The sequence below is a fragment of the Silurus meridionalis genome, chromosome 22 (assembly GCF_014805685.1).
Source record: "Silurus meridionalis isolate SWU-2019-XX chromosome 22, ASM1480568v1, whole genome shotgun sequence".
NCBI classification, from domain to species: domain Eukaryota; kingdom Metazoa; phylum Chordata; class Actinopteri; order Siluriformes; family Siluridae; genus Silurus; species Silurus meridionalis.
The window spans coordinates 4,199,182-4,217,432 of record NC_060905.1 but is presented as its reverse complement, the minus strand read 5'-3'; the positions used below and the strand labels follow the sequence as shown (position 1 = coordinate 4,217,432).

The window sequence follows — 18,251 nt, the reverse complement described above, 5'->3', positions numbered from 1 at the left end:
CGACATTGGCATCATGGTGTGAACTGCTTCGATTTAATCAATGAAAGTCAATCACACATCAGTCTTTATTTCAATTTTGTAGACCAATATTTAAGTGTGCCCATATATCATTCCTTAAATCCACAAGAACCATGCAAGTATGCTTGCTTCAGTGTTGCCACCCCTTACCACCCCATAATACCCCCATTTGCCACGTGATGTAGTCAAAGACGTGAGTACAATTAAAGGCCAGAAATTCAATGTGCATTCAACTGTTCATACAATTCGATTCCTAATCCGAGAGTAAAGAGGAAGAAGAGGAAGCTGTGGAGAATAATTACAGTTTATAAGTGTTGAATCAATGTCCTTTTTTAATGCAGGGGTGGAAATTATTTTCGGGGGAAATCTTTGGATTCTGTGTTCAATTTATCCCTGATGAGCAGCCTGGAGCGACCGTGGGAAGGAAAAACTCCCTTAGATGTTATGAGGAAGAAACCTTGAGAGGAACCAGACTCAAAAGGGGAACCCATCCTCATTTGGGTGACATCAAGAGTGTGATTATAAATCTTTAAACAATACAGAACACTGGGGAGTGAGAACTAACATGAGCACTGGAGTGTGTGATTATGAGTAATGTTCTTTCTACAGTCTTATACAGTCATTTGAGATTATGGAACCATGAGCTACTGAGCAACTCATAAAATCGCTCAACATTTGTGATCATCACAGATCCAACACCAGCTTCTCCATTCCAGAGACTTTAAACACTCAAAGAGGTCCAGTGTCCAAACTCCACATGAAGTGAAATCCAAATGGTGCTGGTACGTCTCTAGATGGTTCGGGATGTTTGCGGCATCTACTTCTTTAAAGGTCCACAATCTTCATGAGGTAGGACGTGACTGGCGCAGCCTCAGGATGCCTCGGGATGAGTAGAGAAAGAGAAGCAGTGGAGAGGAATTAGCGTAGCAGCTGTTCATGATATTAACAGCACAAGTTGATAATATGCATGTGATCAGATGTTCTGGAGCACAAGGTTATGATGTGGTGTGTTATGTGAAGGACTTTGCTAAAAAGATACGGTCTTTAATCTGCACTAAAACTGGGAGAGTGTGTCTGAGCCCCGAACACTGTCAGGAAGACTATTCCAGAGTTTAGGAGCTAAATGTGAAAATGTTCTACCACCTTTAGTGGACTTCACTTTTCTAGAAACTTCCAAAGTTTTGAGATCTTAAGGAGCGTGATGGATTGTAGCGTGTTAGAAGACTGGATAGATACATAGGAGCCAAACCATTTAGTGTTTTGTAGGAAAGTAGCAGTAGTTTGTAGTCAAGTCGAAACTTAACAGGTAGCCAGTGTATGTATAATAAGATTGGGGTTATATGGTGATATTTTTGATATATTTTCTCAACCTTGTGAGAACTCGGACTGCTGCATTCTGGAAAACTGTAGCTTGTTTATTAATTATGCAGGACATCGACCTAGTAACGCATTACAATAGTCCAGTCTGGACGAGTTTTTTTGCAACAGATATAAACAAGTTTCGTAGATTAGCAATATTTCTAAGAAGGAATCTGGTCAATTGAGAGGTTTCCTCTGGTTTTGATCAGATATATAGCTGGGTATCATTAACATAACAGTGGAAGATAATCCCATGCCTTCTAATAATATTTCCTAAGGGAAGCATGTATATTGTGAAAAGCAGGGGTCCTAGAACTAAACCTTGTTGCACACCATAATTTACTTGCATTAACCTGGATAGCTCTCCATTTAAATGTACAAAATAGTAACAATCAGACAGGTAGGATTTAAACCCGCTTAATGCCTGTCCCTGAATGCCGATGTAATTTTGTAAGCGATCCAGGAGAAAGTCATGATCTATAGTGTCGAATGCAGTGCTAAGATCTAGCAAAACTAGAGAGATGTAGCCTTGGTCTGAAGCTTTAAAAATAAAAAAAAAAGCAGCATAACTGGGCAGACTTAATCTTTTCCAAAAACTTAAAACATAAAAAAACTAATTGAAATGGGTCTGTAATTTGATAGTTAATTTGGATCCAAAGTAGATTTCCTAATGAGGGGCTTAATAACTGCCACCTTAAGGGGTTTAGGGACATGACCTAAAGATAGTGAGGAGTTAATAATATTCAGAAGAGGCTCACCAGCTGTAACACTTCTTTCAGTAGTTTAGTTGGAATGGGATCTAACAGACATGATGTTGATTTGGCTTTGGTAATAACATCATACAGCTCTATTGTAATTGTTGAGTTTTAAGTGAGACTGGATCACGAGATGATCTCAGAGGTTGGACCTCCACAATTGTCTTACTAATACTTTTAGTGGAGAATAAAGTCCTCACTACTAAACTGTGATACTCTTTTCAGCTATCTGATTTGTTGTTAAATTTAGCCCCTGTACTGAAAAGGAACCTGGAATTGTTTTGTTGGATTTCTATGAGTTTGCACAGGTGCTCAGCTCTAGCAGCGTTTTTGTACGCGATTCTGAAAACCTCTAATTTACTTTTCTTTCCAGATTACAGACTGCTCTTAAGCATATGACTACTATACCATGGTGCAGGTGTTTCTTCTCTAAACTTTTTCAATCGGATGGGGGCAAAGGTGTCCAATGTGCCAGTAAAGATAGAGTCTATGTTGTTAGCCATTTCATCAAAGTCATCAGCATTTAGGATTTTAGTGAGATGTTAAGAAATCAGGCAGGATACTTATAAATCTGTCCTTAGCGTTCGGAAAACATTAGTCTTACCAAGTCGATAACGTATCCAGTGTCAAAACCATTATTAAATATATTCCATATACAATCAATCAATATATTTCCAGCAAAAGAATCAAAGTACAGTTCTCTCATTCATACAACGAGCTGTTATGGGGGTAAGGGCCTTGCTCAGGGGCCCAGGAATGGCAGCTTGGTGGGGCTGAGATTTAACCCCATGACCTTCAGATCTAAAGTTCAATAACTTAACCACTTTCTTTTAAATAAAAATATAAGGAGTTATATACATATGCATTCATGTTGCTATAGCGACACACTAGATAGTACTGAAAGGCCCAAACACACAGTCTATAGTCTTAGCAATAGACACACACACAGTACAATATACAGTACAGGCTGTAAAAAGGTGTAACACACATCCTGACTACTCTAATCCTGTAATGTATTTAATATGAGATAAAAATTGTCTGTTTTGTACTAAGAAACCAGACGATTAGAAGTTGTTCTGATTGTTATAAGTAACAGTATGTTTTAGTTTGTGTTATTGTGTGCAGTGTGAGATCAGTGATACACTCAGTACACAAAAGTGTGTGGACACCTTACTAAAGGATTTTATGCTTTTTCAACATCCCATGCTACACCATTTGATCTTATAGCCTCCACTCTTCTGGGAAGATGGTCCAATAGACTTGTAGGAGATTTGTGAGAGATTCATTCAGGGTGGTTTTTGTTTTGTTTTGTTTTTTTAAATAAATTTGCAAAGATTTCAAACAAACTTCAAACGTTGTCATTATGGGCTTTTGTTTGTAGAATTTTGAGGAAAAGAATGAATGTAATCCATTGGGGAATAAAGTTTTAACAAAGCGCTGTGAATACTTTCAGGATGTGCTGGATCTTCATAGAGCTGGAACAGGTTTGGGTCCCCAAGTTCAAGCGAAAGGGCAAGTTCATGGTACCACATCCGAGGACGTCTTATACAGTTGTGTGTCTCCGATATGGTCAGAGAGACAGTCATGAGGATGAATATGATATGGCTGGAGGTCAGGTGTCCAAATACTTTTGCTTCAATTGTGCACATTCCCAAATAGTAACATAAGATAAATACTGCACACAATGATTTACTTTCCCTTAAATTGAAGTGGCAAAAATATTGGCGCCCCTTTTACGTTACATTTTCCTATTTACCAGAACGATATTCAGCCTCGTATGCAGCTGAAAAAACCTCCAGATCACATGACTCCATTTTTTTCCCCACTCTAACTCGAATACTGCACTAAGAGGATTTGCACACCTAACTATTTAAATCCCATTATAGAGGGTGGTGTTTTTCCATCTGGAAGATTCTTGCTCTCTGTACGCAAAAAAACTCAGGCGGACAAATTTATTACCAAAAATTATACCAGGGATGAAACAAAATACCATGAATGCAACTGAAATAGTGGAAACAAGAACACATGTTCTGTGTTCCAAACTCTTCCGGATTTTTCTTTTCACTGTGCAACGCAAATCTCAAGCTGGAGCGCCACACTTGATAAGATTACAATGACATTCCTGGGATTGGCTTTTAGGGTCTATGGTGACCTTCTTAAAGGAACATTCCAGTGTTTTTCAGCATCAAAATCAACAATCACTGACGAAAGAACTAAAAAATCTGGCAAAGTCTATAAACGTGAAGTGCATATAATTCAATGATAATTTAAGAATCTATGTAATAAATGACCCACACACCGAGTTATAGGAAAAAAAGAACTCAGTGATGGAGCAGTGACAAAGCAGGGTTACTGTTACCACCATAGTGTGTTTCATTGTTTTCCTCTAACGGCATGTGGTTTATTCCCAGCAATAGACAGTAAGAAAGTAAATGCAATTCCTTACTGTGCTTAAGTCGCTTTTTACATATCTGAAGCATCTTCACTGAAGTATTTCAATTCGGGGAGACTTTTACTGTTACTTCACTACATTTCAAAGTCAAATTTCTCACTTTTTTTTTACCAATCAGGGTTTTGAACTGGTTTTGATCGGCGCTCGGTGTATCTTCTGATCACCAACATACAGTTCAGCATCAGTTCAACATCAAGCAGAACATTTAGAGAGGAATAAATGATGGAGAAACTCCAGACTCGAACTCGGCACGACACACGTGACCTCGTTTACACGTTTTTGTGAAGTAGTTAAAAAGTAGGTTTTTGTGTTCTCGTGATCATTGTAATAGAAATCAATCAGTGTTTGAGTCATTCATATCATTCTATTAATAGATCAGTGTGCTGAGAGTCACATTCGAGTCTTTTCACATAAACTGAGGTGATTAAGTAAAGAGTCTTAAAACAAAAATGATAATAGGAACATTACAGTTACAATAAATCAGCACTTTGGATACTTACGTACATTTAAAGGCAAATACTTTTGTACTTTTACTCACGTTTAAAGGGACACTTTCACTGGAGACGTATTTTACCGACTGTATCTCTACTTTACACTCACACACAGTTTAAAAGGTACAAATAATCATATTGTTTAACCGTTTTTAGTTATGGTCCTGGAACGTCTACAAGACAATTACAAATTCTTTCCCAGAAAAATATGCAGTTTGTGTCATCTTACTGCGAAACCACAGCGTGTGGCGTGGATGTGGCAAAAAAAATATCTAAACAAAGATACAGCTTTTTACCTGTGACTGTTCCAAAACTTCAACACTGGAGACTCCTTCCTTCTGTACACCTTAAACACCTTCTTAAGGAAAAAAAATCCACCATATTAGCAAGGAAACACATTTTTATTCTGTGCATGCGGCACGTCTGGCATATCTGCCATATAGATCCCTGTTTGAGTTGTTGCTATAGAAACCGTCCTCTATGTTTAACTTTAGAAGTTGCAACTTGATATGCTGGGTGAAAAACAACAAAAAAAAGAATCAGCTGATGTCTCTCAGAAAAAACACCTAGTATGAAAGGAGGAGTTTATTTCACCAGAGTCCAACCTCCATTGTTGGAAATGTGACACGGCACTAACAACATTTGCACTGCTTTTTTTATTTTTGTATTTATTTTGTACCGCTCTGCCTTCGCGAACACAGAATTGTAACTCGTTGTTGCGTGTCGTTATTTCAAACGGTTTTAATCGGTGATCCAATTTCTTTTCAGTACACAAAACATATAAAGAACATATTTATAGCAATCCAACATACAGTGAAACAACGTGACGGGGTTTAGGTTACAAAGAAAACGGGATTATTTCTTTAGGATTGTGTGAATGAAGGAAAGTCTGACCTCTTGTGCTCATATCTGGAACTACTGCTTATTGTGCTGGACACCAGCAAATACGGCAAACACCTGGCAGTCCATTAACTTAGAAGAGGAAGTGTACAGAAGTTTGACCAATTCAAATCAACTCGTTTGCATTTTGCAAATCTGTTCTATTTCTGGCTATCGGAGGATCACGAGGTCATCGATCACGTCGACGTCGGCGATAACCCGTTTCAGTCGTCCTTCAGTCCTCCGAACACTGCTGTGGGGACGCTTTTCTGCTCGAGTTGCACCTCTGTTCACAAGACAAGAGAGAGGCGGTGAATACGAGTGATCTAAGACGAGGACACGGATACCGATCGTGCGGAAGAACTCACCGTCTGGTTCTTCGTCTCCGTCTCCCTCCTCCTCGTCGTCGTCGATGTCGATCTCGTCTGGGTTAGCCTGCTTGGCTAGCTCGGCCAGTTCGCTGCGAGAGGTGTCGCTCCTGCACCGTAATTAAACACACACACGGTAAAGAATGAGGACGACCGCACTTTTAATGCACACCGAGTGGAGTGTGTGAGGAGGCTCACGCACTGTAATGTGAGGAAATGGGATAAAAAGCGAGGAGAAACGGCTCTGACCTGACAAAAAGGATCTTGTCTTTAGGTTTGGGTTTGTCCTGTTCAGCTTCTGCAGCCAGCTGCTGCGCTTTCTGCTCCAACATCTTCATGTCGTCCATGCCAATCTGGCCTGGAGCAAGGTCCGACACTGTAATAATAATCATCATCATCACCATCATCATCATCATCACCATCATCATCATCATCATCATAACCCCTAAAGCAGGGTCCCCAACCACCAGCCCATGAACCAGTACCAGACTGGATCATTTCTCACCGGGTTCACGCAGAAAGAATTACGTTTAATTTTTATTTTTATTTCATTTTATTGGCCTTAGTGTTCTGCAGGGGCTTTTGTTTAATAAATACATTTTAATAAATAAATAAATGACTACTTCCACCCATTTTCATTTCCCTGCAAATTACCCCCCCCTCCCAATTAATTAATTAATTAATTAATTAATTAATTAATTAAATATTCTGAAATATTTATACAATTATTTATTTATGTTTATTATTATTACTGACATTTGTGAGCATCAACCTTTGACCAGTTTAGATTTTTTTTAAACAATTTTAAATAAAACACCTGCTTGGTTCAATAATATATAAAATACTATTTAATATTTTATATATAGAAATCAAATTAATGCACTTTAAATAAAGAAATGAATCACATTGGCTTAAATCAAATGTTTTAAATCACAAATAAATGGAAAAATAAAATTAAATAGTTTACATTTGTTAGACCCCTTTGGGGTAATTATAAATGTGTGTGTGTGTGTGTGTGTGTGTGTGTGTGTGTGTGTGTGTTAAATTTAATATTTTATTTTCTAACAATATGCTCCACTTAACTGTTTTACTGATTTCAGCAAACTTTAACAAATGTCTTCATTCATTCCATCCTTCATTCATTCACTCCCTCAATATGTGGAAATGTCAGGATTTTCTCCTTTTTTTTAATTTTTTTTATTTTTTAGAGAAAACTTGAAGCTGGACATTAAACACTAAAGGTGTCACTGGGAGAAATGATGGCTCACTCACCAGTAGCGCTTGTGGTTGCTTTCAGCATCTGTGCGGACATAAAGTTGACCTGTGTGTTGTAGGTTGCCTGGACGCTTCTCTTTATTCGCAGCATCTCGCGGATTGTGTCCTCGTTCCCGTGCCGGACCTCGAAATCTTTCCACGTCTGCCAGAAATGAGCAGTCATCTAGAAAGGAGGGAAAGAGAACACGTATGACGGAAAATGGAAACGGAGCACGAGAGCCACCGCATGGCTCATCTGACAGATGTAGTAACCAGAGGTGGGCCGATAGTGGATTTTACTGATAGATAGGTTAGATTGTATTCGGCGATAAGCCAATAAATAACCGATGCTTTTAAAAAAATCGATACGGGATGTAAAAATAATAATCATAACACTCCATGTAAAATTAAAAATAAAAACCCTGAACCACGAAAATGTGTTAAAGTAATTAAATAGAATATATTAATTAATAAATATAATTATATAATTAATAAATTATAAATAAATATATAGTGCTCTCCATGCAGCGCGCAGTCTCGCGTGTAAAAACAAACAGTATGTGGCTTAAGTGATTCGCCTCTAGAGGCCGCCCTCGTAATGACAGCGGACCGAAAACCGGAAAAACTACCCGTATGGATTTTTCCCAATAGTTCCTGCAATCAACCGCCGATTAAGTGGAAAAAAACGATTATTCGGTCGGCCTCTAGTAATAATAAGAACAAAGTGGAGTGTATATAAGCATGGAAATGGAGACAGATGATCGATGACTCACCCTGGGATCACACATCTGGGAGCAGAAGCAATAAATAGCTCTTGCACGATCGATCTCGCCCAGTTTGCTCTCCATGTCAGCGAAACGCAGGCACATGTCCCGGGCATGTTCATCTGGGAGAACCTGAAATAAAAAAAAAATTTATTTATAGCTTATTAGTCTTCACTCTAGAAGTATCTCACTCTGACTAGAGCACAGGCTATAGCAGATCTGAGGAGGGGAGAAAACCTCAGGTTGTTACATGATTTATAGGCAAGGATTCAGTCTATTCATCTGTAATGTAGTATTTGTAATTAAACCTTGTCAATCCTGAACTCTAGATACAGTCTAAATAGAGTATTCCCCCCTAATAACAAAGATTCCTTTGCTTGAAAAATGCTTTTGCTGTAGTAATTATTTACGGTATTGGGTTTCAAAATCTACTTTAATCAAATTACAGGTTGTCCAAAATTCAGCTGCTGAGATTCTGACAAAGACCAGGTCTGATAGTGGATTTCTCAGGTATGAGTCATTGCATTGGCTCCATGTCACATTCATTGAACTTTCTCCTCTTATACTGACCTATAAGGCCCTACATGGTATGGTGCCTCATTACTTATCACAACACTGAACTGTCGACACTCCAAGGTGTGACCTCCGCTCCTCTGATTCTGCTCTTTTAGTTGTTCCACCGACACGTTTATGTTCTAGGAGTGGTCTGGTCTGATTTTTCTTCCTGTGCACCAAAACTTCGGAAATTCTTTTCCCATTTTCCCATTGACATGGCTAAATCTTTTAGTGTTTTTAAATCTGCTCTTAAAACTTTTCAGGATAGCTTTCAGGTGATTTTTTTTTTGTGAGATTTCTGAAGTTTTTCATTTTTTATTTAAATCAATTTATTATTGACAAATTTTTTTTATTTGCTATTTTTATGCTTGGGAAGCGCTTTGAGATGTCACTTTTAAGGCTCTATAAAAAATGAAATAAATAAATAATAAAGATATAATATATATACATTTTCTTAGCCAAATAACAGTGTTGCAACAACATTGTAGAGACATTTATACAACGCAAAGTTTCCCAGAATGCCTTGGTTCCACAGCAGTCCGTGAGACACACAGTTCTGTACCTCGATGGCTTTCTGATAGATTGCTCTGGTGTGAGTGACTCCGTAGATCTCCGCAGCTCTCTTGATGTAGATGTTGAACATGAGGTGGCGCTCTTGGGGCTCCACAGCCTGCGTCGATCTCTCGTACACAGCCATGGCATGGCGGGCCAGTCCATACTCCTCCTCCAGCTTAGCATACAGCAGGTAGATGGCTGAAGAACGAAACGAATCAGACTCAGCACGACTTATCAAAAAAGTCTAATAGAATGGCGATAGACTCGGTGCAGCTTTACTTTTCGCAAACTTGGGTGGACACCCGTCCAGCGCCTGCTCGAACAGGTCTCGCGCTCTCTCCAGCTTCTTGCCTCCGTAGCGATCGATGAACTTGGTGAGGTAGGTGTTCCAGATGTCGTACACGTTGGGCCACCTGAAGAGCGCGATGCCACGTTCGTACGCCTGAAACATAGCAGAGATTTTAGGGTGATGCGATATGGTAAAAATATCATATCGCGATACTTGAAGGCATTTCTATGACACAGTGTTTATTCTGCTATATAGGTTCACTATAAAACCAGTAAGCAGTATATTTTTGGTAAAAATAAATAAATAAAATTAAAACCATCAAACTCACTTTAAAGCTTTCCTCAAAGTAGTTGTGCTCCTCGAGGAACATGGCGTAGTTGATGATGATCTGCGGCGTGGCGATGCGGAGGTCGATGATGCGATCGTACACCGATTTCGTTGACTGCAAGAACGGATTATATCATTAAAATATTGTCTATTAGTCTGAATAGTATTAGTACATTTCATAGTTAATTGAAATGACAGGATTTTAACTGATACCTGGAAGGTGCCGAGGCTCTCCTCCAAATCTGCCAGCATGGACCAGACCTTCAGGGATTTATACACTCGATTCTGCACTGGCTCGGACGAATCAAAGTACTCTGCTTTTCTCGAGGGGATCGCTGTGGCTTTCTGCGAACATGTGACAACAAATGTTAGTCAACACAGCACACAATTGAACACATTTGCATCATGTTTTACTACAAATTGTTTATTACTGGACTTTACTGGTGCATCTGCAATAACCAGGAAGTTACAGCTCTACCTCTGCCATGTTAATCTGTATATGTGATTTTCAGGACACGCCTCAGTCTCCATATTCACGTAGGAGTAGCGGTGCTGAGAGAACGCGCTCGAGAAACAGTTTAGCGAGGTGTGGAGCAGATGTATAGAACATCTGCTAACAATTATATAAGAAATAAATTGGATTTTTACCAGCGCAAACATTTTAAAAACCATTACATTGTGATTCAAATGCCAACATTACTAGTTGAGTAAATCATGAAGATCGGTATTGAGATCTCGGCGTATGCTACTTTCTCCGTCTCACCCTGAGTATACGTAACGCCTGGTCGTAGTTCTCGTGCCGTAACTCCATCTCTCCGTATTCGCACCACACTGCTGCCAGGTCGTCCACCTGCTTGTAGTTCACCTTGGTGGCCTTCTCGAAGATCGTTCTGGCCTTCAAGGAGATTCAAGGACATCAGATTCAGGATAACATCAAAGCAGTGCTGAAAGTCTGAGCAAAAGAAATGCGTTTCGTACATCATCCAGTTGTTCGTTGTCCTCGTAGAACCGGGCGAACGAGACCCAGAGCGAGTGAGGTTTCCCGGTAGCTTTTACAGCATCTATTGTCTGCACCGCTTCAGTGTAGGTGTTTATGATCTGCACACAAATAACACAGATTAGCGGTGAAGAATGAAGAAGAATCTCAGTTCACACCTTTCGCAAAAAAAATCAGTCTTCCATTCATTATTCATTCTAGAAAGGAAAGACAATCTGCACAACTTGTGTTGTGTGTGGACAAATTCATAGGGTTACAGTTACAGACCTAATGTACAGCACAACCCCAATTCCAGAAAAGTTGGGGCTCTATGTAAAGTGTAAATAGCAACAGAATACAATGATTTGCAAATATCATAATATTTACAACATAGAAAACATATCAAACGTTTAAAACGGTACATTTCCTCAGTTTAATAAAAAAAGAAAACACGTTTTAAAAAAGCTGGGACGGAGCAATAAATGTCTTAAAGTAATTGTTATTAAAATTAAACAGTTTGAGAAATATTTTGCAACTAATGAGGTTAGTTGACAACAGGTCATTAAGATGAGTGGGTATAAATAGTGTATCTTAGAGAGGCAGAGTCTGTCAGTCTTTTACAGATAAAGTTCTGCCCATTGTTACTTCTGTGTCTACAAATTGTGAAACAATTTCAGAATACTGTTTCTCAACATCCAAAGCCACCATCCACTTTGGTTCAAAGCTCATTTGAAATCTACTAAGGCAAAGTGGAAAACTGTGTTCAGACAAATTTAAAGTTTAATATTTTTTTGAAAACCATGGACACCACGTCCTCTGGACTAAAGAGGAGAGGGACCATGGAATATTTAAACAAGACAATGCTAACTGCATAATGCATCCATTACAACAGCATGACTTCATAGTAGAAGATCCTGGGTGCTAAACAAGCCTGCAAGGAGTCTAGACCTTTCATTATTTGAAAACATTTGGTGCATCATGAAACAAAAACAACAACAAAGGAGACCCAGAACTGTTGAGCAGCTACAATCCTGTATCAGACACAAATGAGAAAACATTCTTTGAGCATCCATAACTTCAGCAACTGGTCTCCTCGATTCTCAGATGTATACGGACAGAAGACGTGATGCTACACAGTGGTAAACACGGCCCTGTACTAACTTTTTTGAGACGTGTTGCAACCATCAAAATAAGCATATTTTTTGCTTAAAATTGTATATATTCTCAGATTATACATTTGATGGTTTTTTGTTTTTGTGAATAAAATGAACACAGGTGTTTAAAACTTTCTGGAATTGGGGTTGTAAAAATATCCACCCACCTGTCGAGGATTGCCTTCGTAGAGTTTGACCCTCTTGTGCCACTCGTGGACGTTGTGGGGGTTCTGGCGCAGGAGCACGCTGTTGAGTAAAAGCGGCCGGCGCGTGATCAGCTCCTCGAACCGGGCCAAGCGCAGCTCCAGATCGATGTCATCTACAGCAGAGGTTACGACATCGGTCACATCTGCACGGTTCATCATGTTTTTTTGCGTTTGTTTTGTTTTGCTATTCCTCTCTTACCGTCTTCGTCTTTTCCCATCTCGGACGTGGTTTCCATCTTGGCAGCGATCATGCTCTCTTCGAACTGGGCGTAGCTGTCGAACACCTGAGTGAAGTCTCGTACGGTGACGACGGTCTGAATCGCCTCTTCATACACATCCCGAGCCTTTCGGGTGTGAAAAACACGCCACGAGGTGAACAGAAATAAAAAGGTTTCCATATTTCTATGCGGCTAAGTGAAGCGGAGAGTGAAATACCTTCTCGAAGTGGCCGCTGCGGATGTAGTAATCGGCCATGGAGCACCACAGCTTGCCCAGCTGGTCCGTGAAGCGAGTGAGACCACCGCGGATGATGGCGCCGACGTTCAGCGAGGTCACCTTGTCCGGGTTCTTGGAGATGAGATCGCACAGTTCGTGCCAGAGCTAAAAAAAAAAACATTGTAATTGTAGAATGTACATCAAACGGAGATACGAGCGACCTTGCTCGCAAAATTTTACCATTTCACGAGCAAATTTTAAAGGCACGAGCAAACCCACGCTGCCGGTTCCCCGTTTTCGGCGGTGGGTCGCATCAGTCGCTTAGTTGATGACGTATCGCTCGGTCGCTCTCGTTGTTCAGTGCAGCAAAAACTTAACTTTTTTTAAACTTTTATATTTTTATTTCACTAGAAATCTTGACAAATGTCTCCCAAGTAAATCAGTGATGGTGCTGTGAAAACTAAAGTAAACAGTGTTACCATGGAAACCGAGGAGGTTACGAGCGTGATGTGTCTCACACTCGCAATCAACCACTACCACATAAGTGTTAAATTATGTTTACATTACAGTCATTAGCGGTGTATTTGTTTGTTAAAATACTCTACAAATACTTTTTAAGTGCAGAAATAAGCAATCGAATGAGATCTCAGAACGGATTAAATCACTTTTACATTCATTCTTATGGGGAAACTCAGTTCAAACGAACGAGCAAATGGACCTACGAGCAATTTTATTTTCCAGAATGAATTATGCTCGAACAATGGGGTTTTACTGTACCGCAGTGCATGTTTGTTTGTTTTTCCCCAAATGTCTGCAAATATTAGACCGTTATGGCTGGGACACGTCAGAAACGTCAGAACGAGGCCATGATCACCACTGTGTAGCCTCCGCTGATTACCCTAATTAATTACGGAATGTTCCTCCGGCTATTTCTTTTTTTTAGTAACACTTCCTTTTCCAGACTTTTGTTGCCCTGTCCCAAATATTTTAGAGAATTTTAAACCGTTATATTTAAAATGGAAAACTTTTACGATGTTTTCTATGATTTATTATGAATAAAATATGGGTTTATGAATTTTGCAAGCCAATGCATTTTGTTTTAGATGTTTTCCCAACTTTATTGGAATCGGGGTTGAATATTTCAGCTCGCCTGATTTATTTTTTACATACAAACCCCAGTTTAAATGAAAACACACAGGAAGTAAAACACACGCCGACCTGATAGTTTGATTTTCCCTCTTTCGAGACGAAGCCTTCGTCGTTCACCACAGCGGCGAGCCGGACCGCTGCCTCGTCCAGACGTCCTACGGAGCGCAGGTAATCGATGTACTCCTCTGCGTTCTCTGGAGACAGCTGGGCGGAAACATTTATTAGTGCTTTTTTTTCAGCTCAACAGGTTCGACAGTAAAGACTTTATCATACACACACACACACACACTCACACACCTTGAGATATCGGCGATAAACCCGGATGGCGGTCTCAGGCAGGGGTAACTTCCGGGCAAACTTGAGGTACAGGGGCCAGACGCGGGGGTGCTGGGTGACCGGCAGAGCTCTGAGCGCTCGGTCAAACGTGCGCCGGCTTCTTGTGATTTTGCACTGAGACACTATGAACTGGCAGTAATCCAGCCAAATCCTCGGCATCTGCCCAAAAAAACAAGCGAGGAAAAGGGTTAACTCGAGGAGTGACATATCGTAGCGTCCTTTATATACTGGTAGAGCTCCAGGACAGAATAAGACTAGCTGATGACATGTTTAGATCGGAACCATCAGTGTGATTATTAGTTTTGCACTATGGGAGTATGGGCTGCACTTAAACAGAAGAAGATAATTATTTTTTTTTTCTAGTCCACTTATTTAATAAGAGTTCAGCATTCGATGATGAGCAGCTGGAATTTTTCCTACTTTACGCGAGATTCCTATTGGTATTCCTATCCATACCGCCTCCCTCTACATCTCTATTTCGCATGAAATGAAACCTTTTGATCAGAAGTTTCTATGCTCACAAGTGGTGAGGGAGGTGGTAGATCAGTAGATCAGAAGTTCAAATCCCAGCACCTTTAATCTGCCACTGCCGGGCCCTTGAGCAAGGCCCTTAAACCACAACTGCTCAGTTGTAAGCCGCTCTGGATAAATGCTATAAATGTAAATGTAAAATGTTTAGTGGTTATAGCTGTGGGTTACAGATCAGGTGGTGGGGGTTTCAGTCCCAGGATTGCCAAACTGCCACTTTTTGGCCCTCGAGTAAGGCCCTTAAACCTCTCTGGCCCAGGAGCGCTGTATCACAACTGATCCTACACTCTGACCCCCATCTTCCTTACAGGATTTGACTGTGCCATACACAGTACATCACTGATGTTTATATTTCTATATCAAAATCAGACTGATCTGTTGAGATATTTGTTCCGGGTTGTTTTTGACACAGGGAGTAGGAACCTGGACACGAACCTTGTGCATGAACACCAGCGCTCTCTCGTGGCAGTTGTTGACCTCCTCGTACGCCGGATCTGTGACACATTTCCCTTTGATCTGCTTCCTTCTCTCTCTCAGGTAGTTGTACCACAACTTGTAACTGCAATCATAATGAACACAAGAAAATTCAAACAAAAAGAATATTTTTGGAATCATTTCTGCAAAACCAGAGGATGAATACGCTCTCACGACTCACCTGCCCGGGAGTTCCTTAAGCGATCGCTCGTAAATCATGTTCAGCACAGACTTCGGGGCGTTTTGTTTGTGCTCGATGTAACGCATCCAGCACTTCACTGAGTACGGGTTCCTGATGATTTCTTCCTCGTAGGGAAGATCATCTTCCTCCTGAAGCAGGAGTCGGAGTTAAAGTTTAGATCACGGAAACGAAATGGAACCATGTGTCAAGAGAGATATTTTATTCTGTTAGTGATGGGAAGATCGGATCGTGTTAGTGACTCGGCTCTTTGAATCGAGTTCATCAAAATGAACGAATCATTTTTGTTTTTCCGAGTCATTTTGTTCATTTGTTTAGAAATAAAATAAAATATACACCATCTTTGACAATAGTTCCAACATACATATATACACACACACACACACACACACACACACACACACACAATAACTCACAAAAGTAAGTGCACCCCTCACATTTCAGCAAATATTTTAGTATCCCAGGGGACAAAACTATAGAAATGAAACTTGGATATATTTTAGAGTTAATGTGCAGCTCGTACAGCAGTACAGATTTACTGTCCTCTAAAAGTAACTCAACATACAGCCATTGTTGTTTAAATAACTGCAAACAATAGTGAGTACCCTCAGGTATCACCCTCAGGTATCACCCTCAGGTATCACCCTCAGGTATCACCCTCAGGTATCACCCTCAGGTATCACCCTCAGGTATCACCCTCAGGTATCACCCTCAGGTATCACCCTCAGTGATAACAGCTGTAGGTTGTGTAACCAGGCAAAGCCACACGTCCTTTTCATCATGTTTTTGTCTGCTTGACAGGATCATACAAATTAGTGTATCTTGTATTAGAGCAGTAAAAATGTGGTGCTTCGAGTCCAATTCTCTCATACTGACCACTGGCTGTTCAACATGGTAAAGACCTCATGGTAAAGATTCTCTGGGGATTTGAGAATTGGAATCGTTGCTCTCCACAAAGATGCCGAGGCAATAAGAAAAAGAACATCCTGAAACTGAGTAACAGTACAATGCTCAAGGTCATACAGAGATTTTCCAAGACGGGTTCCTTGCAGAACAGACTTCGTAAGGGTCCATCAAAAAAGTCGAGTCCCCGTGCTGTGCGTCAGGTGCAGAAACTGCATCAGAAAACAGACGCAAGAAAATTGTGTCTTGGCCTACAGTCACGCATGGTGGTGGTAGCATCGTGGTCTGGGGCTGCATGAGTGCTGCTGGTACTGGGGAGCTGTGTTTCATTGAGGGAAACATGGATTCCAACATGTACTGACATTCTTAAGCAGAACATGATGCCCTCACTTTAGAAACTGGGCCGAATGGCAGTTTTTCAACATAATAACCCCAAACACACTGCCAAGATGACAACTGCCTTGATGAGGAAGCTGAAGGTGAAGGTACGAGCTGCACATGGACTTAAATATATCCACGGTTGATTTCTAGTTTTTTCCATTGGGAATATATATATATATATATATATATATATATATATATTTTGTTGGTCTGCATTTCAAGATGTAAAATTCACTATATGGACAAAAGTATTGGGACATTTGACTTTTTTTAGCTGTTCTTTTCATCAAACTGTTCCACAAACTTTTTTTTTATTGATGTTTCTGGATGAAGGTTACAGTAAATTGAGACTGGATGTGGAATCTGATGTTAAAAAAAACAATCTAAGACATGTGTCCCAATACTTTTGACCGCACAGTGTAGAATGATACAGGTTTGATTACAGATTTCCTGATGGATCACTGAGCACCAGAACACAAGTGTAAATAAGATATGATTCAGCAGCAAAAATCAGAACCAATATTAAACGGTGTACTTATTACAACTAGAGTGAACGCTAACTAGCAAAGCGGCTAATCAGTAAACTTATCGGATGACTAGCAAACTATCTTCCGACACGCTTTTCCAATAATTTTGGGGCATAAAATACGTACAAACACGACGTCCTGTTTTCCGTTAAAGACAGGCATGTTTTTTCCTCCTGGAGCTCTAATGTCTGAATTCTGAATATTTGAAAACAGAGCGAAGCAGCACAGCTAGCTTAGCCGTATTAGCCGTGAACGTGTTGTGAACGCGCAATGAAATCCCGCCTACAAAACGATTTCCTGGATTCCTATTGGACACAGAACGCAGGGGGTTTCTTCTTCTTTGACTTTCTTTGACTGGGGACTCACAGTGATCTCTGTCGCCACCTAACGGGTATAGTTAAAGCTGCACAATTTAATGATTGGTCAATTTGATTTATTAAACCATCTGTCTGTCTTTTTATCCATCTAGCAATCCATCTATTTATCTATCCATCTCATCTGGTGCTTATATTGATATCCAACATTACAATAGTAATATTGTCTGGTGACTAATATTTTTTTTGCTTTGATTACAGCACACATTTGTCATTACATCACATCACATATTAATGACTGGAATAATTATCCAGTTTGGCTCCTACCTATTTGCTTCACTAAAATCCAACTTTTTTACAGCCAGATAGTGTATACAGATAAAATGATCGAGTACAATTACTGAGCAATAACCCAAAGTGCATTCATGTAAAACGTCGAATACGGGACTGTGAAAACAGGAAATAGTCCAATACAAACAAACAAACAAACAAACTCGGCCATTCAAGATTGGAATAAAGCTTTTTATTTATGTTTTAACTAACAAACAAAACAAACAAAACTACCCAAGTAAACAACCAACATCTGTGAAAACATTCAAGAAA

At 40.0% G+C, this 18,251-nt stretch overlaps 1 protein-coding gene across 1 annotated transcript; it reads right to left on the bottom strand.

Annotated features, from left to right (window-relative positions):
- Positions 1 to 5,642: 5,642 nt before the first annotated feature.
- On the bottom strand, positions 5,643 to 17,618 carry xab2 (XPA binding protein 2). Its single transcript, XM_046835477.1, has 19 exons — positions 17,461 to 17,618; positions 15,506 to 15,654; positions 15,286 to 15,409; positions 14,284 to 14,481; positions 14,056 to 14,190; positions 12,838 to 13,002; positions 12,602 to 12,746; positions 12,364 to 12,515; positions 11,045 to 11,164; positions 10,830 to 10,961; positions 10,280 to 10,411; positions 10,068 to 10,181; positions 9,730 to 9,892; positions 9,458 to 9,648; positions 8,350 to 8,472; positions 7,595 to 7,760; positions 6,572 to 6,698; positions 6,323 to 6,432; positions 5,643 to 6,240 (listed from the first exon to the last, which is right to left on the bottom strand). The coding sequence occupies exons 1-19, from the start codon at positions 17,494 to 17,496 to the stop codon at positions 6,179 to 6,181; spliced, it is 2,544 nt and encodes an 847-aa protein (XP_046691433.1). The 5' UTR covers positions 17,497 to 17,618; the 3' UTR covers positions 5,643 to 6,178.
- Positions 17,619 to 18,251: the final 633 nt, after the last annotated feature.

Coding starts and splice junctions, on each gene's coding strand:
- xab2 (XM_046835477.1), bottom strand. CDS start 17,496: ATGCCTGTCTTTAACGGAAAACAGGACGTCGTGTTT. Junction 12,747..12,837: donor GCAGCGGCCACTTCGAGAAG/GTATTTCACTCT, acceptor CACACCCGAAAG/GCTCGGGATGTGTATGAAGA. Junction 6,699..7,594: donor AGCAACCACAAGCGCTACTG/GTGAGTGAGCCA, acceptor TTATTATTACAG/TGTCGGACCTTGCTCCAGGC.